Raw genomic sequence first — 22,369 nt, forward strand, 5'->3', positions numbered from 1 at the left:
AAAAATGCACAAGTTTTTATTGATGGTAAGATTCCCAGTATATAAAGCAATGTTTAGCTTCAAAGTTTTGTAATATGAAGTTACAGGGTGACTATTGTGGCAGAGGTTTTCCAGACAGCTTCCATCACAATTGCTAGTTAATAGAGGGTAAAATTAGTTGTGATTACTTGTCTTACGCGGATTTGTAAAATCACTGCAAAAATGGATGTCATACTTCAGCCAAGTTAAAACTATTAAACAACGAATGGAAATTTAGTTTTATGTTTATTTTCTTTTTCTTTTTTTGCAAAAAACTAAATACAGGAAAGTACAGGACTAATCTATCCATTTTTCTTTGATTTCTTTTAACTCTTGATTCTTAATTTTAAACACTAAAAAATTTAAATAAAAAGGGGATGGCTTCGAAGAAACTAACTGTATATGCCTATGGTTTTTTAAGATAAAACAAAAATGGGTTGAAGTCAAAATTATCGATTTCACAGATTTAAGTATCAAACAGCAATATGTCACAAAAATAAATAATAAAATAACTAAATTGGAATAACATTACCCTTTTACAATTTTGACAGCTAAAAAAGGAAATCTCAAACCAAAATGCTCTTCCACCAAATATCAATGTCTATAATAACAGCACCATCTGCTTTTCAAAAATCTAACAAAAAATGTATGCACAATGCACCTTTCCTATTAGTGAGTGCATTTCCTTTTACAGTACCCACCATTGCTTCCAAGTTTTTGTCACATATTAATTTTTAAAGAAGACTCCTTGCATAACAAAATCTACAGACATCTAAGAAGGCTATGATACCACCATACCAGTAGGAAGTCTGGTTACAACTTACACTAGCTGTCCACTGTATGTTACATACAAGAGCTAACGTCTCAGCTGCACCTTGATACAGTTTAACTCGATATATTAACGTGGCATACAGTGGATACAGTGGATAATGAGTGGTCGTATGAGTGAGTGTATCATGACTTATTCCATGCCTGGTACATTAAGACGGTTGCACTTGTATTTTGCTCGGAAGGCACTGAAGGGCATATTAAACCACAGGTGAGCATGTAAGCAAAATACAAGTGCAATCATCCTATTGTTATAGTGCCAGCCATGGTATAAAAGTCTGAGACTAACTGTCCGTCAGCAAGTGTTGTAGGAGTCATGCAAAAAAGCTGCACCAGTTGGTTACATGCCTCTACCTTCAGGCCATGTGTGTTATGATAGCAGGGGCGGATCCAGAGCTATTCTCTGTCAGGCTTCCTTTTTTGATCCACTATCTAATTTTGACCATCTTCTGACAGAAATAATTAGATACCTGTCAATGTAAACTTGAAAATATGACCGTCTTCTGGAAGAGGCAGAAGACGGCCTCAATCTGCCCCTGGGAAGTGCTGTATTTGAAACTTATCAATGGTGTTGAGTGAACTGTATAGGCAGCCAAGCAAAATCATATTCACACAAACAATGAAATTAAGTTTAACTGTATCCTGTGGTGTTCAAATGATTATCAAAAGTGATATTTATCTAACCCAACAGTATATAGCTAGAAAGATAGTAATAATACAACCAAGACGTTAAATATAATAACTAATTCAACAACTATAAAACTATATAGTCTAAGAACATCAAAATATAAACTTTTTTAAATATCACAATAAAAAAATGAAACAATATTTATTTAATTCCTTCTGTTTCTTTTAACTTTGTTTCTTTGGACTTTCAAAGATGATTACCATCTGTTCTCTAATAAAATAAGCTTGATTTGTCCCCAACATTTACATTAACAGATGCAAAATAACTGGCATGAACTGGAAGAAAACAAAAACATTAACAAAGAATGTTAAAATACAAATGTAAACAAAGAATCTTAGTAAGTTTATCAAATCTATTTTCCAAGATCTATTTTCACCCGTGGTCCTCTCTTGACCATAGTGTTGGTTTTGGCTCGTGGATGGCTGGAGTTTTTATACCGTCTGGGCTTGATCTTCGCTGCCATTTCCTTCTTTGACCTTTTGCTTGTCAGCACAGAATCAAAACTGGCACCCCTGGTTAGTTCTTTCCTTTGCCTCTGAGTGTTTTTCTGGAGTGCAAGCTTATCTTTTGAGTCTGCTGTTGTAAAGGAATTCTTACAATTGGGCCTTTTAGGAGATGTGATTACACTGAAATCATCACATCTGGCTTGTTGTGCTGCTTCTCGCCATCTCAAACAGTATGGATTTTCTGCTGTTGTCCAGGGCTTGTGTTTTTTGGCTTTTAAGGCACTGGACTTTTCACTTTTTCTCTTGTTTTTGATAGTACCAATAACAGCACAAGTCGAGTTCTGTGGTTTTGCTTTTTCTAAGTTCTGGCTGTTCAGTTCTTTGTGTAAAAGGTACTGGTCCACTGCTGCAGTGCTCACTGTTTCCTTACATCTCTTTGTGGTCTGGTTTGAATCTGGATAATCAAAAGCAAGCTGGCATGGTGATGGGATTTCTTTCTGACAATGACAAACCTTTTTGTTGGGGGACCTACTTCTCCTGACAGCTGTAGAGGTGGGTTTTTTGCACCTCTTCAAGTTCTGAATTGATTCAAAATCACTGTCACATCCAGAAGAGCCCAATCCTGCTGATCCTTCCCTGCTGCGCAATTGTCTCTTGTACTCAAAATTCACAGCGGTCTCATTATTGTCCCTCCTGAAGTCAGTTCCTTTGACCTTGCTCCTCAATTTTCTCTTAGAAGTAGAAGGGTTTTTGCACTCTCCAGGAGGTACAAAAGACAATGAGGTGAGATCAAAAGAACCATCTCCTGGAAGTCCGTCCTTTTTTGCTTTTTGATCATTTTTCTCAGGAAGCAACTCACTCTTGATGTCAGTAGAAAATTCCTTTTGTGCTGGTATTGGAGTAATTTCTCTTGATCGAAGGGTTCTTTTGTCTGCATGGACAGTTTCTTTCTGCTCGGTTTTCACACTGTGTGAACTTGGTTCACAATCATGCACCTGATATAGCTGTGGCTCTCTACTTTGGTTTCTAGCACTAACTGCTAGCAGATCAATTTGGTCACCATGATAAGTGGAGTCTTTGAACTTGAAATGTCTGCTTTCTTCACGTCTGGGCTTACCTAGGTCAAGGTTACCAGCATTGGAACACCTTTGTCTTGATCTGGTCACCTGAATGGTTGTATTATACTTACTGTTATCTTTTCTACTAAAACCAGTGTATGCTTCAGAAGGACATGCTCCTTTCATTAGGCCTTGTTCAGATGTTCTGGTTTGTCTCCTTCTGGCTCTGGTGAAGTGCTTCATTCCAAACCCTTCACAACCACTTTTATCATCTGCCCCATCAGTGGTTTCTTGGTTCAGCTTTTTATGAACATTGGGTGGATTTTGGTTTGACATAATCTTGGGCAATCTTTTTGTCTCTTTCACATCTGTTTGATTCAGTTGGTCCTTTATTTGTGGGACATGTCTCTTATTATCCTCTAGAGACTCAATGTTTTGTCCAGTGGGCCTGCTTTCAGACTGTGCTGGTTCACCTTTACCATTCTTAACAGTATGCTTGATCTTTTTTAGCCTGTTTTGAATTTTTTGGTCCACTTTCCATACAATTTGTTCATCCTTTTCTGACTTTTCCTCCCACTGTTTCTTTGAATTCACTTTTTGGGTATTTACACTTGAGCATCTGTTTGGTCTTTTGATCTCTTTTTCCGTGCTTTTGAAAATTACTGATCTACTTCTCAGCTTTTTTGTGAATTCCAGCTTGATTGTATGATGTAATCCCACCCTAGAGTCCTTGTGTTCTTTACCGCCTGATGCACTCACACCATGCTTTGAAACCTCTGTGCTTGTATTCAAAGCCTCATGAATGGCAGGTCTGTTATTCTTTTCTTTATCAAGCCTAAAGGTTCCTTCACTATCCATGTCATCATTTCTATGCTCCAAGGGAGGAATATCACACAAGTCTTTGGTTCTAATGCTTGCTTCTTTAATACTTTCACTAAAAGGAAAATGGTTGTCACTCTCAGGTGTGCAGCTGTCACCTCCACCAATAGTGGACACACTGATGTCCCCACTACTGTCACCATGAGTCAAGGTACTACTAGACACAATGACATCACCACTGGGCAAAATGTCACCTTCTGGTATGCTGATGTCACCACCACTAACAGTGGACATTTTGGTGTCTCCCATGTCAACAATAAGCAAGGTGTCATTACTACTAGGCATACTGCTATCACCACTATGCAAAATGTTGTCACTTTTAGATATGCTCCTATCACTGCTGGCCACATCGTTGTCGCTGTCAGCCATGTTGCTGGCACCAATGAGCACACCACTGTCATATGTGGGGATTGGGTTGTTATCACCAATGCTGGGGACATTGCTGTCAGCACCACTATCAGCAGCCATATTGTTGTCACCACTGGCATATTTGGGAATTGGGTTGTCATCACCAATTCTGGGGATATTGCTGTCACCATCATTAACAGCAACCATATTGCTGTCACCACTGTCAAATTTGGAGATTGGGTTGTCATCACCAATGCTGGGGATACTGATGTCACCACCACTGAGAGCAGCAATATTGCTGTCACCACTGTCAAATTTGGAGACTGGGTTGTCATCAACAATGCTGGGGATATTGCTGTCACCACCACTAACAGCAGCCATACTGCTGACACCACTGTCAAATTTGGAGATTAGGTTGTCATCACCAATGCTGGGGATATTGCTGTCACCACCACTAACAGCAGCCATACTGCTGTCACCACTGTCAAATTTGGGGACTGGATTGTCATCACCAATGCTGGGGACATTGCTTTCAACATCACTATAAATGGGCACATTATTGTCACCATATGACAGGCGTCTATCACCACTAGGCACAAAGTTGTCACCTTTGAGCATACCATTGTCAAGAACTGGTGCTCTGTCACCACCAGAAGCAATGCTCTTATTACTAGTCTCACTTGCCATGTTGTTTTCAACAGTGAGGACACTTGTATCATGACTATGTATAGTAATGTCAGCATTTGGCACCGATTCATTTAGTACACTGAAGTCATCACTGTGCGCATTGCTTTCACTCCTGGATATATCACTGTCACCACTGGGATCATAGATGTCATCATTAGATACTAGTATGCTATTGTCATCACTGGATGCACTGGTGTCACCACTGGGTATGTGGCTGTGACCAATGGGTTCATAAATATCACTTCTTAATTTGCTGTTGTTACCATTGGGTGAGCTGACACCATAAGGCAAGTTGCTATCACCACTGGGGGCACAGATATCACCACTAGGTATGCTGCCGTCACCAATAGGTATGTTGTTGTCACCACTTGGTTTGCTGCTGTCACCACTTGGTATGCTGCTATCACCACTTTGTATGTTGTTGTCACCAATGAAAGAACAAATATCAACACTAGGTATGCTGCTGTCACCACTTGGTATGTTGTTTTCACTAATTGGAGCACAAATATCACCACTAGGTATACTGCTATCACCACTGGGTATGCTGCTGTCACCAATGGGAGCACAAGTATCACCACTTGGTATGATGCTGACACCACTAGGTATGTTGCCGTCACCAATGGGAGCACAAATATCACCACTTGGTATGCTGACATCACCACTTGGTATGCTGCTGTCACCAATGGGAGCATCAATATCACCACTTGGTATGCTGCTGTCACCACTGGGTATGCTGCTGTCACCAATAGGAGCACCAATATCACCGCTTGGTATGCTGCTGTCACCACTGGGTATGCTGCTGTCACCAATGGTAGCAAAAATATCACCACTTGGCATGCTGCTGTCACCACTGGGTATGGTGCTGTCACCAATGGGAGCACAAATATTACCACTTGGTATGCTGCTGTCACCACTGGGTATGCTGCTGTCACCACTGGGTATGCTGCTGTCACCAATGGGAGCACCAATATCACCACTTGGTATACTGCTGTCACCACTGGGGGCACAGATATCACCACTTGGCATGCTACTGTCACCACTGGGAGCACAGATATTAGCACCTGATATGCTGCTGTCACCACTGGGAGCACAGGTATCAACACTTGGTATGCTGCTGTCACCACTTGGGGCACAGATATCACCACTAGGTATGCTGCTGTCACCACTTGGGGCACAGATATCACCACTTGGTAAGCTGCTGTCACCACAAATTATGTTGTTGTCACCAATGGACGAAGAAATATCAACACCACTAGGTATGCTGCTGTCAGCAAAGGGAGCACAAATATCACCACTAGGTTTGCTGCTGTCACCATTGGGTATGCTGCTGTCACCAATGAAAGAACAAATATCAACACTAGGTATGCTGCTGTCACCACTTGGTATGCTGCTGTCACCACTAGGTATGTTGCTGTCACCAATGTAAGAACAAATATCACCACTTGGTATGCTGCTGTCACCAGTTGGTATGTTGCTGTCACCAATGTAAGAACAAATATCACCACTAGGTATGCTGCTGTCACCACTAGGGAAGCTGCTGTCACCACTAGGTACATTGTTGTCACCTCTGGGGACACAGATATCCCCACTAGGTATGCTGCTGTCACCAATGGGAGCACAAATATCATCAAGTGGTATGCCTTTGTCAACAATGGTAGCACCATTACAGTCCTTCGATGTCCGTTTGTCATCTTTACATATAATGCTCCCACCAATGGATACAATGTTGGCATCAGATTGTATGTTTTTTCCATCACAAGTTAAACTGCTTTTCAAGCTAAGTGCACTGCTGTCTCCAAACAGCTCAATCCCTTTATTATTAGGCACAGGACTCTCAGGTACTGCATCTATGGCATCACTAATACCTTCTTTGCCTTGTGAGTCTGGAACGAAATTCTTTGATTCATGTCTTTCTTGCAGCAAATACTGTTCATTTTCTACTTTCTCTTCCAGAGGCATTTCTGGACTCTTAACAAAGTTCTCAACAATTCTTTCATCTTCCAAAAAATACTTTGGCTCTTCTTCTGAAGTGTCCTGGTGAGGTGTCCTTCTGAAGTGTTCTGCTGGAAAGTCATCAACACATTGAGGCAAATCCTTCTGCACTTTTGTCTCTAATTCATCAGTGACAAGAGTGGCAGGCTGACCAGATCCATTGTTAAGAGGAGCAGCAGACAGTGACACAGCTTCTGCAAACAATGGATTTAACTCACAATCCATATGCTTTCTTTCTGGCACTTTCTCTTCCATCTGCTGTGGAAAATGTTGACTTGGTTCAGTGTATGAAGTCTGGCTCCCAAATTGATCACTAAGAACATCACCACATCTCTCAAATCTTCCACTGTAACATGGAGATATTCTTGGTCTTTGGTTGGCCATATGACTGTTCAATAAATAAGAAGCAAGTTCTTCATCTGCATCAGTCAATACTGGGAGCTCATTTGTAGAACTGTAGGGCTCTCTCGTACCATACTGTGTATGGCAAGATAATTCAGTGGGATAGCTGTTGTGAAGGGTGTTACTTTTCATTAGTAATGCATCAGTTGGGTTGGAGCAGGATTGCCTTGGAATGCATTGTGTTAGTTGTGACAATGCACTTTGTGAGTCATTGTGCCGAGTGCCATCGTTCATCAGGAGTGCATTGGTAGAGCTGGAGTAAGATTGCCTTGGAATGCATTGTGTTAGTTGTGACACTGCACTGACTGGGTCATTGTGTTGAGTGAGATCATTCAGCAGTAGAGCATTGGTAGAGCTGGAGGAAGTTCGTCTTGGAATGGATTGTGTTAGTTGTGACAATTCAATGGGTGCGTCACTGCGCTGAGCATTATCTTTCATAGGTAATGTAACTATTGGACTAAAGGACACCTGTGCTGGAGGGCACTGTGTTACTTGTGAAAATGCGCTAGCTGTGACAATGTGTTGTGCATGGCACTGCAATGGTGCTTCATCAGCAGGACAGCAAGAATTCTGCCCATATACATCCCAGTCACGCACTGTGTTCAGAGACTCTAGTATGGTGTCAATAGAGATAATTTCATCCTGGTTTAGGACCTCCCTCTCAGATTCACTGTTGCTTTGTTGTCTTACGAATTGGGTTGTTATTTGAGCAGAGGCATGGTTAAATGAAATGTGATGGCCATTACTGCCTGAGTCTTCTTGCACTTCTGGTGATCCACAGGGCAAAGAAGAGGAACATGGTTCTGTTTGCATCCTCAGTCTGCCATTTTTCTCCTTCGCATGAGAAGATGAATGGAAAGATCTTTCAATGACAGTGGGTGTTTCACTGTTTGTTGGTGCAGGGCGATATCTATCCATCCCTGCTGCTACAACACTACTGGTAGACATGGCAACATCTTCACTTCCTGGTTCCCCAGGTAATGGAAAGAATGTGCTTTCATCACACTTTTCAACTTGAACATCGTCATTATCATCAGAGAGAGATACTGAGGTAGAAGGATTTGGCATTATGAGTTCCTTGAGCAATGGATGCAGAACTGATGGCACTCTTCTTTCACTGCCATTGGCTACTTCCACATCCTTGTTTTTGTCCACATTGTTTGAAAACACAACATCACTATCTTGCTGTGCTTGTTGAAGACAACAAGCTTGTCTTTCTTTCAGGAAAGAGGTTATCTGAGCCAAGCTGGTTCTTTTCTTTATTATCTTTCTTTTAAGGGTAACAACTTTTCTGCTTCTTGAGTCCCCAACTTTTGCTTTTAACTTTTCTAGTTTAATGTTAGATCGTTTAAAAACTGGATAACAAATCCCATTTTTCAACTTGGAAATCTGAGTTTTCATCTCTTGCCCGAGGCACTTCACTTTCTTCATACTTGGGGTTGTCATTCTATATGCCTCAAATTTTGATGAAGCATGAACTCTGTCCACATCAAGTGGGGGCTGATAAATGTGGTCAACAGCACTAGGCCCAAACTTGGAATTTAAAGTTGTAGGTGCACTTGCTGAATTGCTAGGAAACAAAAGTTTCCTTTGAGCTTCAGGTACCAAATGGTCTGCCTTCTTTATACAATTACCATCATCAGCCAAGATCATAGCCTGTGGAGCACTGGCCAAATATTCAGAAAGTGGAAACTTTTCCACTTTCCTTCCATGAATTGTCACACATTTCACATCACCTTGAACAACCTGCTGATGGCAGTCATTACTGTCCACCTCCAAAGGTGATGGTTCCTCTCTCTGTTCTGAGACTTTGACTATATTACCATTAGATATCAATTTTGGTTCTGAGGTTTTCAATTCTTTAGGTGCCCTGCAAGATGACTTCTTCAGAGATACTTTGGCCTGGTTTGATCTTGTTTTATCATCTCCATTTCCTGCCAGCATCCAACTTTCTGAACATTTTTCTTGTACAGAATTTGAACTTGAACATCCCTCTTCAATTTTGTTTACCCCAAATGACATCTTCTGTTCACTCCTGTTTGCATCTACCTCATTTAGGAACTTGTTTTTATCATAACTTATGTGAAAAACACCTTTAATATCCCGATTTGAGGTACTGCTCCCAGTTTTAGACAGACCATGTTTGAAAATCACATGCTTTTTCAATACCACCTTCAGGTTACTGGAAAACCTACACAAAGTGCATGAAAATGGCCTCTTTGCACTGTTGCTGGATGTGTCAGCAGGTTTAGGCATGCCTTCAGGCAAGCCATCAGAGTCAGAGTCAGAGTTTGAGGAGCTTGGTACGTAGTCTGAATCCTCCAAGTTGTCACTGTCATACTCTCCACCATTAGTGTCACCATCAAGTTCCCATTCCCATTCCCAGAATTCTCCAGTTTCATTGCCCTTGTCGGAGATAATGGTTGATTTAAGGTTGCTTGGTTCCTGTTTACTATTTTGCCTTTTAAGTGGGCCTGAACCACTGAGTGTTTCAAACTTGGAATCTGACTTTTTTTGTTTGAATTCAGAGTCTGATAGCTTTTTCTTCAAGGCATTGGCTATGTTGGCAACCCTCTTCTTGTGTCTTGTTTTCTTTGAAGCCCTTGAAGCCTTGGTTTTCTTTGTGTTGGTGGGATGCCTCAGATGGGTGATGGTTCCTACATCCTCACAGCACTCCATCACCGCCTTCTCAATGGATAATTTGTCAACAGCAACATAATCCTTGGTGTCAGAGTCTACTTCACTCTGATGTGCAATGTCACCAGACAATTCTGCTAATGCTTTTGTGACCTCAGCATGTGTACATATATGTTGCATAATCATGTCCTGCTTAGTCAGAGTTTGAAAATCATTACACACAAGGCACATGTAAGGGCCCTTCTTTTCTTCTGTGGTTTTCGAAAACACCACGTCTTCAAAATGGATAAAAGTAATGTGACGCTTCACACTTCCAGGATACTTAAAAATAGCACAGCAAATTGGACAACCATTCTTTTTTGAATGCATCAATCCTGCAGCATTTGCTTTTTTTAAACACTTTTCCCTGATTGATAAACTGTTCACAAGGGAGCCAGTATCACCATTTTCTTCAGCACACCTGGATCCTTCAACTCGATTACAAGAAGAATGTGTCTCACATAGCTGAGGTCCATATTCCTTCTTCTGGCCTTTGCTTAGAACTGCCAAGCTGCCCAATTCGCAGAAGTCCTTTTCACTTTCCTCAGCCAAACCAACATCAGGGACGATCGGGCTATATTCCTTCAAAGACCCCTTGGTTTTCACCGAAGTTTTGTTCAAGCAGGGTTCATCTGAAAATCTGGGACCATCACTTATCATGATGTCTCGTAAATCATCGCACAACTTGACACTCTCCAGCTCCTGAATTATGTCAGACACAATCTGGACCACTTGATGGGTTGCCAGTCCACAGGTTTCAATCACACTCTCCTCTTCCTGGTAGTACTTTGTTGCAGCATGACGTAATTGAACTGTTAGGTCCTTGGAGGAACACCAATTTGTGCACTCGGTCTCAACAGATAAATTTGTAGCAACATCTTTGATTTTCTCAAAATGTTCTTGACTCTGCCCATCCAAAACCTCCGACTGTAAAACATCCCCTGCACTGTTAATTTCAGTTGCAATATTCATCAGTTCATTGGTAAGACATGCAGCTTCTTCCTGAATCAGGACTGGTTGTTCTTTGCCAGGTTGCTCAAGTATATCAGCCTGTGTTTCCAGTACACCAACGTCCTTTGACACTAGGCACTCTAGCTCAGTGAGACAACCCTCCTCTTCTATATCACCACTGCTGCCATCTTCTGTGCTGTTTTGCTGCAAGTCACTGTCCTGTCTCACAACATCTGATACATAGGGGGTTACAAATCCATTGATCACCCGCGGCCATCTTGTTCTGTAATCATCATCAGCATCCTCTTCATCACCATCTCCTTCACTACTGGCAGTATTGGGTTCATGGGACTGAGACCTTTCCTTTAACCTTTCCACTCTCACCACAGGTTGTATGTTACATAGGAACTCACCAGACTGGCTATCATAATAGAGACCTGCTTTCTGCATATAGGTTAGTACGCTGGTTTGGAGATCTGGCCATGACAGGCTAGGGTCAAGCGACTGGTCCCTAATACTGGACAACAGATCAATGACCTCTTGGAACAATGGCCCTGGGATGCGCCCTCTGTTGCCTAGGAGTTTGTCTTGGAACTTGTTCATTCTCTCCACCCCATCCTGCACGCCTGCTTCAATTTGCGAGTGCTGACGTCCTTGGTTTTCTTCATCCATCTCTGGAGCATGTTTATTGGAACTATCCATATCTTGGTCTTCATGATGTGCTCCGCTTTGTTTTGTGATGTCAAGACCATGTTTGCTTCTCTCCCAGTTGCCCAAAATATTCAAACAGTCTTCAGGAGAGTTCCTCAGATGAGACCAGCTGCAAGTTCCAAGAGTTTGACCTGTGGCAGTGGTGTCTGGGTCACCATGACCCATATTTGTGAGAACTGGATTTCCTTTATTCAAGGCTAGTGTCATATTTAGCTGTGACCCACCACCTGATGATTGTGTTTGCTTACCATGAGAAATTTGGACATCTGGGCTTGATACTACATGGTCTTCATTATTACTATCAAGCTCTGTACAACCCTCATTGTGCTCTTCATATCCTTCCCTTTGATCACATTCTTGGTCACAAAGCCATGAAACCTTTCGGAGCAGGTGGAAAGTCTCCTCAGTTGGTGCTAGAGAAAGTGAAGTGAGAAGGCTAACCTTCTTCATCCAGCAGCCATCTTGTAATGCGGACACCACCTGACAAACATAACTCAGGCTGCTAGTGGCTTGCTCAGATTTTTCTATTTTCTTCTGGTCTTTTGCCTCCTCCAGAGCTAATTTTTCTGCTTGCAGACGGATGGAGCAGATTTTGAAACAAAGACTGTGGAACTGTTTTCCAAACTGTAAGAAAGATGGAATCATTTTTTAGATAACTGCCTTAACCATCCTGAAAATTTGTCTTTCCAGTCATTCTGTTCTGTCAGAGAAGAAACTAAGAAACAAGGCAGCAAAGCTGTCAAATGTACAGACAAAAACACAAAATAAAAATGCAGAAAATGGTTCATTTTGTCAATTTTGATGCCTACAATAGCACTGTCAATCAACGCTGAAATTTAATCATGCACAACAGGTGACATCGTCAATAACAGGAGCTGATCCAGAGATATTTTCTGACAGTATTCCAAATTATCTTTGTTGATCCATCCTACATTTTTGATGGTCTTCCAACAGAAAAAAGAGATGCCCATCAATGTGAACTTTAAAATCTGAAAGACCCAGAAGATGGCCTCAATCCACCCCTGCAATAAGATTACAGTTTCAGGACCAAATTCACATAATGAAAATCCCAATATCTAAATAATGATGACAGTGCATAAAATAATATTACATAATGTTTAAAGACATAAAAACCAATGCAACTGCTTATGTGGAAATACAGAAAATGTGAAGAGCTTCAGGTGGATGGGAGCTGAAAATGCCAGTGTTTGAAAAAAAAAAATTAAAAAGAAAACACAAAAATATCCCATTAAAGCTACTATTCAAACTTTTAACCTTGCTGTAATAACATGATATGAATAACCCCAATGTGTTTGAGGATAATAAGACACTGTTATTCATCTATTTTTTTGTTTTGTTTTGTTAACTTATTTGCAATATTAAACAACATTTACCTGCATAATTATCATAGATTCCTAATTATGTGACATGATATGAATAACCCCAATGTGTTTGAGGATAATAAGACACTGTTATTCATCTATTTTTTTGTTTTGTTTTGTTAACTTATTTGCAATATTAAACAACATTTACCTGCATAATTATCATAGATTCCTAATTATGTGACACAGTTAAGAGAGCTTAACCTATGGGACTTTACTGGGAAGTCTCAGCGTGTGTTTTATGTAATCTTATTTAATGGGCACTTGGAAATCAATTAGGCAAATGATTTTATAGCTCTGAATTTAGCTTGTGACTATCCCAAGGGGCAATTACCACCATCCATACACAGAAGCCCCATATAGCACTCTATAGAGCTACATTGCTTCCAAAATGGAAAACAATCACACTGATTTTCCAACACAAACTGCACATCAGTCTTACGAAACTTTTCAGTAAGTTTGAGTATCATAAGTAACATGGTTTTTCCTCAATGGTCATTCCGGCAGCCATTTCCAAAATTAGGGTTTTCTTCAACTTTTATGCAATATAATATAATGACCATTAATTTTTAATAATAAAATAAAAGTATCATGGATTTACAGAAAATGTGACATGGAAATGTCTTCAAGGCCATGGAAGTTCAGAGTCACACTTTCAAAATGCTAAAATGTAAACAAAAGATAATTGTATTGAATTGATTTTCTTTCCATTTTCAACATCTTTTTTTCATATAACAAAATAATCAATTTACTGTCATTTTTAAATGAACAACTAAGAAAATTGCTGTCATAGGAAAAATATCAATAGAACAATTTTAAATTGCCATTTTGCTCCATTCTGAGATTCTGAACATGGTGAATGATTGAATCTGACAAACTGTAAAGATATGAGTTTATTATTATTTCCATTTTTGACACTTTGTTATATAATACACAATAACAGGTTAACCATCTTTTTTATATAATCAACTAACAATATTGTTAAGATGCAGAAAATGTCAAAAGAACACCTTTACATATTTAATTAGTTCACAGAGGAGATTCTTAACATGCCTAAGAATTAAATCAAAGGAAAAAAAAACACTTATATACAAAAAAAGGCATAACTTCACCAAAACTGAACCATTTTCAAACTCCATCTGTATTTCAGTAAGACTGATCTCCCCTGTAAATTTCAAGACAATTGGCCAATTGATTTTTCTTGAAATGCGTTAGCGGTATTGCATACATGCTGAAAAAAGTGAAAAAAACAGCATAACTTCCATAAAATTGGTCCGATCACGCTGATTTTCAAACTTTGCCTATGTAATATGAATATTCATCAGTTCTGTAAGTTTCAAGCCAAAAGGTAAAACAGTTTTTCACTTATCGTGTATCAGTGTTGCATATATGCTAAAAAAATGAAAAAATAGCATAACTTCCATAAAAATGACCCAATAAAGCTGATTTTCAAACTTGACCTGCGTATTATAAATATTCATCAGTTCTGTAAGTTTCAAGCCAAAAGGTAAAATGGTTTTCCACTTATCGTGTTATCGGTGCTGCATATATGCTGAAAAAAGTGAAAAAACAGCATAAATTCCCTAAAAATGACCCAATCATGCTGTTTTTCGAACTTGACCTGCGTATTATGAATATTTATCAGTTCTGTAAGTTTCAAGCCAAAAGGTAAAATGGTTTTCCACTTATCGTGTTATCGGTGCTGCATATATGCTGAAAAAAGTGAAAAAACAGCATAAATTCCCTAAAAATGGCCCAATCATGCTGATTTTCGAACTTGACCTGCGTATTAAGAATTTTCATCAGTTCTGTAAGTTTCAAGCCAAAAGGTAAAATGGTTTTCCACTTACTGTGTTATCGGTGCTGCATATATGCTGAAAAAGTGAAAAAACAGCATAAATTCCCTAAAAATGGCCCAATCATGCCGATTTTCGAACTTGACCTGCATATTATGAATATTCATCAGTTCTGTAAGTTTCAAGCCAAAGGGTAAAATGGTTTTCCACTTATTGTGTTATCGGTGCTGCATATATGTTGAAAAAAGTGAAAAAACAGCATAAATTCCCTAAGAGTGACCCGATCATGCTGATTTTCGAACTTGACCTGCGTATTATGAATATTCATCAGTTCTGCAAGTTTCAAATCAAAAGGCAAAATGGTTTTCCACTTATCGTGTTATCGGTAAAAGTGCACGGCGACGGCGACGGCGACGACGGCGACGACGGCGACGGCGACGACAGACGCAGATGATGGCTATATGTACAGACACATCTGTGTCTGTACATAATTAAGAAAAAGTTCTGACATAATAACCTGATGTAAAATAAAAATATATCATGTGTGCACACACACACACACCAAGTGAATAAAAACTCTTGCTTATACAATTTTTTCAAAATATTGAGATTTAAACCCTGTTTACATCAGAAAAAGCTTAAACATCAAAATCCTACCATCCTGTTTACATCAGGTAAAGCTTAAACCTGGAAATCTTAAATAGTCACCAGCGTAACTTCCTAAATGGAAGAAACTTTGAGAACAGGGACTGTATACAGAACCACATAGGCCACATTCAGAACAGCGCACTAACTAGACCACAGTCAAAACTTTCCATCTAGTCTGCTAACAGACACTGAATAGATTCCCAGTGGGGAAGTAATCAAGTAGGTTGGACATATTTGATCTGCAGAGTTGTTCGTCCACTGTTGTCAATGCAGCCATGTATGCTCACCACTTCCTGCAGCATCTCCACCAGGTACATAACCTGAGTGGTGTCCACAGCCAGCTCCACCAGCTTCATCACCCCCTCCTCAAACACCACCTTCACAACATCATCTCGCCACTGAAGGGGGAGCCACAGTTTTAACAACTCCTGTAATGAGAGAGGATATGATAGCACTATAAAAACAATGGCAGATCCAGGATTTTGCTAAGGGAGGAAGCGGGAAGATTTACGTCAAAGCCTCAACAACTCCTGTAATGAGAGGTGATATGATATCACTACAAAACAATAGCAGACCCGGGATTTGGCCATTTGGGGGTGTGTGTGTGTGTGTGTGTGTGTGTGTGTGTGTGGGGGGGGGGGGGGGGGGGGGGCACATGACTTTGTGAAATCGCCTAAAGAAAAAAAAATTCCAAGGCAAAACTGGGATCAAATAATTAAAGCAGACCAATGTGCACCCTGATGATATTGCCAGTATAGAAACTAAAACTCTTTAAACCTAACTTTAAGAATCTCATCATTTTTCAATATCAACATTTCAAAATTATATCTTCATTTATTCATGAGAGCATATATATATATACAGAATAATTATGGCAAGAAAAAATATGTTTGTCTGTACTAAAGAAAAATGTTTTTGTCATAAAAATATTGTGAAATGACTAGAGAGACCAAGATATCTACATGGTGCCATGTGAACAATTTTAAGTAGGACCTGTTCTGAACAGACTTGAACATACCTTTGTGCAGCTTTAAGTTAGATCTGATATGAACAAACTTTCCCATACCTTTGTGCAGATTTAATTTAGATCTGATGTGAACAGACTTTTCCTTACCTTTGTGCAACACTTGTGTTTAGGTCTCACCCAATCCTGTACAAGGAATGTCTGCACCAGACTGACAAAGATCTTCCTCTCCTCACGGATCATGGGATGGTTCTTCACTATGTCCAAGCCCATACAGCAATCCACTTTCCATGTCTGAAAATCATTTATCAATATTTTTGTTCAATTTTTTACATCTCTCTCAGTTTAGTGCTTGGAAATGGAGAACGTAGAGGGCACCAAAAGCAGAGTTGGAAAATATAAAGACAATGAATAAACATGAATAGATAAAAATAAAAAATCAACATATTGGAATCTCCAAAAGCTCTAACATGCAGTTTCTTGTATTTTATAGGATATTGAAAATAGTGTGGGATCAAGGAAAAAAGAACAACTGTTAACAGCGAGAGACTCATTGACAAGTGAAAGCTAGGTATGTCTTCACAAGTTTCTTTAGATTTGCACCATGAAATCCTAGTTCTATTAGGTGTTCAAGATCACTATGGGCTTGAGAACACACATCATTAACAAGGCCTGAGAATATGCAGAAAAATATTGTCTGTATGTAATAAAAAGAATTATTTTCCTTTCTCCAAATTTTTCAAATAACAGTATAAAAATCACAAACCTCAACATGAAATTTATCTTTTTCTCCCAGCTTATGGAGTAACATGAGCTGCCTGGCCCTTAAGTCGGTGTCATTGCGGTAGAAGGGGTGCTTCAGAAGCCAGGTGCAAAGGTTCATGCAGTATGCCTCGCAGTCATTTTTCTGCATGACATCTGCACGAAGGCGCATGAGGTTCATGTCCTGAGAACCAATGTACGTGAAAACTGGAAAAACAATGTAACAGTTATGTGACAATGCAGCAATAACAACACTCAACAGAGGCTTTCAAGATTTTCTAGGAACACGTCTTCAGATTTGTTTGTTGAATTTTCAGCAAATATTCACGGCTTTAGTAAGCCCAACTACTTCCGTTTCTAAACGGCGAGTATGGGCTTTAAGAGTGTGTTTGTGTGAGTGATAAAAGATAAAGATAAAACAAGGCAGCAAAGCTGTCAAATGTACAGACAAAGAACAGAAAATAAAGATGCAAATAAGTGAAAAATTAAATTTTCACAAAAAACTGTTAAATTGCCAGAAAAATTTACCAAACAGACTGCGTTGCCTATTGAAGCTGTATTTTAGTCCAATGTTTCTTTCCTATAAGTTTGAGAACAGTAAGTGACATGATTTCCCTTACATGGTCATCATAGGAGCAGTGCCCAAAATAGGGATTTCTTCAAATTTTGATACAACATTAAATAATGTTTAACAGCATAATGACAATCAAATGTTATTAATAAAATATTAGTAACATGGACATTCAGAAAATGTGACAAGCAAAAGTCTTCAAGATCATGGAACTTTAAAGTCACACCTTGAAAATGCCAATATGTGAAAAATTAAATTTTCACAAAAAACTGTTTAACTGCCAAAAAAAAAAAAAAAAAAAATACCAAACAGACTGCATTGCCTACTGAAGCTGTATTTTAGTCCCATGTTTCTTTCCTGTAAGTTTGAGAACAGAAAGTGACATGATTTTCCTTAAATGGTCATCATGGAAGCAGTGCCCAAAATAGGGGTTTCTTCAAATTTTAATGTAACATTACATAATGTTTAACAGCATAATGACCATCAATTTTTAATAATAGAATATTAGTAACATGGACATTCAGAAAACGTGACAAGCAAAGGTCTTCAGGATCATAGAACTTCAAAGTCACACCTTGAAAATGCCAATATGTGAAAAATTAAATTTTCACAAAAAACTGTTTAACTGCCAGAAAAAATTACCAAACAGACTGCATTGCCTACTGAAGCTGTATTTTAGTCCCATGTTTCTTTCCTGTAAGTTTGAGAACAGTAAGTGACATGATTTTCCTTAAATGGTCATCATGGGAGCAGTGCCCAAAATAAGGGTTTCTTCAAATTTTGATGCAATATTACATAATGTTTAACAGCATAATAACCATCAATTTTTAATAATAAAATATTAGTATCACAGATATTCAGAAAATGTGACTAGCAAAGGTCTTCAGGCCCATGGAACTTCAAAGTCACACCTTGAAAATGCCAAAATGTAAACAAGACAGCACTGTTCTGAAATGGGTTTATTTCCATTTTTAACACTTTTTTAACATAAAACAAAATAAACATTTTACTGCCATTTTTATATGACCAACTAAAAAAATTGATAAGATGGGAAAAGTATCAATAGAACAGTGTTAAATGTCCAATTTCCTCCATTCTGAGATTCTGAACATAGTGGATGATTGAATCTGACAAACTGCAATGATATGAGTTTATTTCCATTTTTGACACTTTATTACGCAATACATGATAACAAGTTTACCATGTTTTTTACATAATCAACTAACAATGTTGTAAAGATGCAGGAAATATCAAACAAACACTTTTAGGCATCTTATTAGTTAAATAATGAGACTGTTAACATGCTTAAGAATTGAATCTGAGGAAATGTGAAAAAAACAGTATAACTTCTAAAATAATGGCCCGATTATGCTGATTTTCGAACTCAACCTGCGTTTTAGTAAGATTGACCACTCCTGTGAGTATAATTACAATTGGCCAATCCGTTTTTCTTATATTGTGTTATCAGTGTTGCATTTATATTGAAAATAGTGAAAAACAGCATAAATTCCCTCAAAATAGCCCAATCATGCTGATTTTCGAACTTGACCTGCGTATTATGAATATTCATCAGTTCTGTAAGTTTCAAGTCAAAAGGTAAAATGGTTTTCCACTTATCGTGTTATTGGTGCTGCTAATATATGCTGAAAAAAGTGAAAAAACAGCATAAATTACCTAAAAGTGACCCGATCATGCTGATTTTCGAACTTGACCTGCGTATTATGAATATTCATCAGTTCTGTAAGTTTCAAGTCAAAAGATAAAATGGTTTTCCACTTATCGTGTTATCGGTGCTGCATATATGCTGAAAAAAGTGAAAAAACTGCATAAATTCCCTTAAAGTAACCCGATCATGCTGATTTTCGAACTTGACCTGCGTATTATGAATATTCATCAGTTCTGCAAGTTTCAAGTCAAAAGGTAAAATGGTTTTCCACTTATCGTGTTATCGGTAAAAGTGCACGACGGCGACGACGGTGACGACGGCGACGACAGACGCAGATGATGGCTATATGTACAGACACATCTGTGTCTGTACGTAAAAATTAAGTTTTTCGCCCCTTCTTCCTATACATTTCATAAGGAACTGCTGACATAGGTTCTTTCATATGAGGGTTCTTTTTTATTTTCTGAATTGGGAAATATTTGCAGCATATATGAACACAATACAATTTGACCTTTGGGAATTTCCAAAGTGTACAGTGTACTTCTCTTAAATGTTATTGAAAAAGTATGGAGTATGAAATTAGTGAGTTAGCACCCATACCTTCTTTTGTGTCCAAGTCCTGCTCTGCCATCATCTTACACACCATGTCATCCCAAGGTACCTTGGCTATACCATACAGCTGCCAGAAGTATGGGAACCCCAAGGTGGTCACCACGGCATCGTGGACCTTGATCAGAGTGACCTTGAAGCTGAACTGGAGCTTCTCCTCACACTCTCTCAGCTTTAGACTGACCAGAGGCTTACAGCACTCCCTGCATGAGGGGATAAATATGATGTAAGGGCCCATTCAGAAGCTGTTGATCCACTGGCTGCTGACTACTCAAATATATGGCTCTACTCGCTTCAAAGCAAGCTATGATTAAATTTTTCTGCCCCTGCAGGGGCGGCACCCTTGGAAGGAGGGAATCCACAGTCACGTGCAAGCCATATTTAAACTGGTGACTAGTTAGTCTGCAGATCAACAGGTTCTGAATGTGCTCTAATATTATACCTCTTATAGAATTGCAGGCATCTGATTGGCCAGTTACCATGGACTATTTCGAATACCACTCGTGCTTAGCATATTAGTCACACGACTGTGCTATTACTGGGGACTATTACTTAACCTAAGATTCAGTAAAAATAATATTTAGATTTTTCTGCAAAAATCCTGACCTTGAGTGCAAACATTATTAACAATAGTTGAAACTGTGCTTGTGAGAACAACAATAATTAATTTAAAAAATGGTCACTGAATGACTTTTTATTTCAAATATATTTCAATAATCTAAAGACACTTTGTCAAATATAGAATATGCTATAAAATTTCAATAAGTGTGCTTAAAATCAGGAAAGTAAAATTTAATACTCACAAAAACAAAAACCTGACTAACTCATGGCTGTCTCTACATATCACTAACTTGTCTACTGCCAAAGTGAAATACTCCAGGATCATCACTAGAGTCTGGAAAAGATCCTGTGCATCTTGGACCTTCTCTAAAATATTTCTCACTTCCTGAAATACATTATAAAAAAAATTAGACTGGGTTGTCATCCCTAGATGGATCTAACAGAATTGGTCCATCTCCACCGGGTTTCTCGCTAAATTGCTTTCAGCTTAAGTGGCTAAGATGTCTGGCCACCTGCTAAAGCTACTAAGCAATAGTTAATTATCCCCTATCAGCTTCAGAAGGCATGACAGACATCTAAGCCGTTTAAGTTAATTGTAATCAAGCGAGAATCCCCTTGGAGATAGTTCGATCCAAAGTTATTACGATAGTCTCTGGGAAAGGTCTCTTATATTCAGTACATTGGAGAACATGTTTACAACCTCATCCAAACATTTAACACCGTCTGAAATGAAACTCAAGAAAACCTTGGAAGCATATAAAATATTGAAATTTCTCAAAACATATTTTAACATAAAGTGATCAAAAGGTTGAAGGTGACGGTAGAGAGTGCAAGAGGAAGCAGGGTTTGAAAACAGTGCCAGCATTATGAAATCCCAGGCACATTCCATCAGACAAGGCTTAGATCAAAGAAATAAATGCAATCTTTCATGGGTTGGAGGTTCCAATTAGTTTTCGACAATGGTATTAATCTTTCTCTGAGAAAACCTTTTAAGCATTATACCCCCCTCCCCCACTTTCATGCTCAAGGAAATAGTCAGGCAAATGGAGAAAATAATTGCCCCCCCCCCCCTTCCCCCCACTCATCAACTCCTACCACACACACACACAAACACACATACTAGTATCTCTCCACTGTACTTTGTACTTCTAGTACATCCATATCACTATTACCAGTGACATTATTATACGGTCAGGAAATAGATTTTCACATTGTAAACGGCAAGTTACATTGTATCCTTCTAAGATAAATCAACACGCGTTTATGAATTAACACCTTAAAAACACAGCGTGAACTCTTGGAACCTGGGTAAATTCAAAACTATTACACGACAAAAATGGCTGTCTAACAAATTCAGAAAAATGTTGGTGGACCTTGTATGATTCCTAAGATACATGCATGTAATAATATATTAATACCAAAATGATGCACTATGACTCAAACTGTTGCTGCTACATTGGTTCATTCCCTCCTGTTTATAACATCAAAAGAGCCCACATGTCTACAGTACATATAGGCCTAATGCAAAGTTAGACTTCTTCCTACTTACTTTAGTAAACTTCTTGCAGTACGTAACAGTCTCTTCAAAGCTGTGAAACCCGTCTGGTATAAAATCGAAATTCTTGAATTCCAAAACTGAAAGCGCCATTTTCATGAAAATCTGTGTTGTAAGTGCTCCATGTGCGTCTTGTCGTCTTGCTGCCAAATGACGTCACGAACACACAGG

At 38.9% G+C, this 22,369-nt stretch overlaps 1 protein-coding gene across 1 annotated transcript; it reads right to left on the reverse strand.

The window, feature by feature from the left end:
• Positions 1 to 247: 247 nt before the first annotated feature.
• On the reverse strand, positions 248 to 22,369 carry LOC106180306 (uncharacterized). The gene is made up of 7 exons (XM_087014644.1): positions 22,193 to 22,369; positions 20,886 to 21,028; positions 20,074 to 20,285; positions 17,241 to 17,443; positions 16,625 to 16,768; positions 15,798 to 15,938; positions 248 to 12,308 (listed from the first exon to the last, which is right to left on the reverse strand). The coding sequence occupies exons 1-7, from the start codon at positions 22,295 to 22,297 to the stop codon at positions 1,887 to 1,889; spliced, it is 11,370 nt and encodes a 3,789-aa protein (XP_086870770.1). The 5' UTR covers positions 22,298 to 22,369; the 3' UTR covers positions 248 to 1,886.

This window comes from Lingula anatina, chromosome 6 (genome assembly GCF_051362555.1).
Source record: "Lingula anatina isolate TDL-2025a chromosome 6, LinAna3.0, whole genome shotgun sequence".
Taxonomy (NCBI): domain Eukaryota; kingdom Metazoa; phylum Brachiopoda; class Lingulata; order Lingulida; family Lingulidae; genus Lingula; species Lingula anatina.

What these genes read in the sequence shown, in the direction of transcription:
- LOC106180306 (XM_087014644.1), bottom strand. Translation starts at nt 22,297, where the DNA reads ATGAAAATGGCGCTTTCAGTTTTGGAATTCAAGAATTTCGATTTTATA. An exon ending in AACACAAGTGTTGCACAAAG is followed by an intron (nt 15,939 to 16,624) that starts GTAAGGAAAAGT and finishes CTCTCATTACAG; the next exon opens with GAGTTGTTAAAACTGTGGCT. An exon ending in TGGAGATGCTGCAGGAAGTG is followed by an intron (nt 12,309 to 15,797) that starts GTGAGCATACAT and finishes TCTTTCTTACAG; the next exon opens with TTTGGAAAACAGTTCCACAG.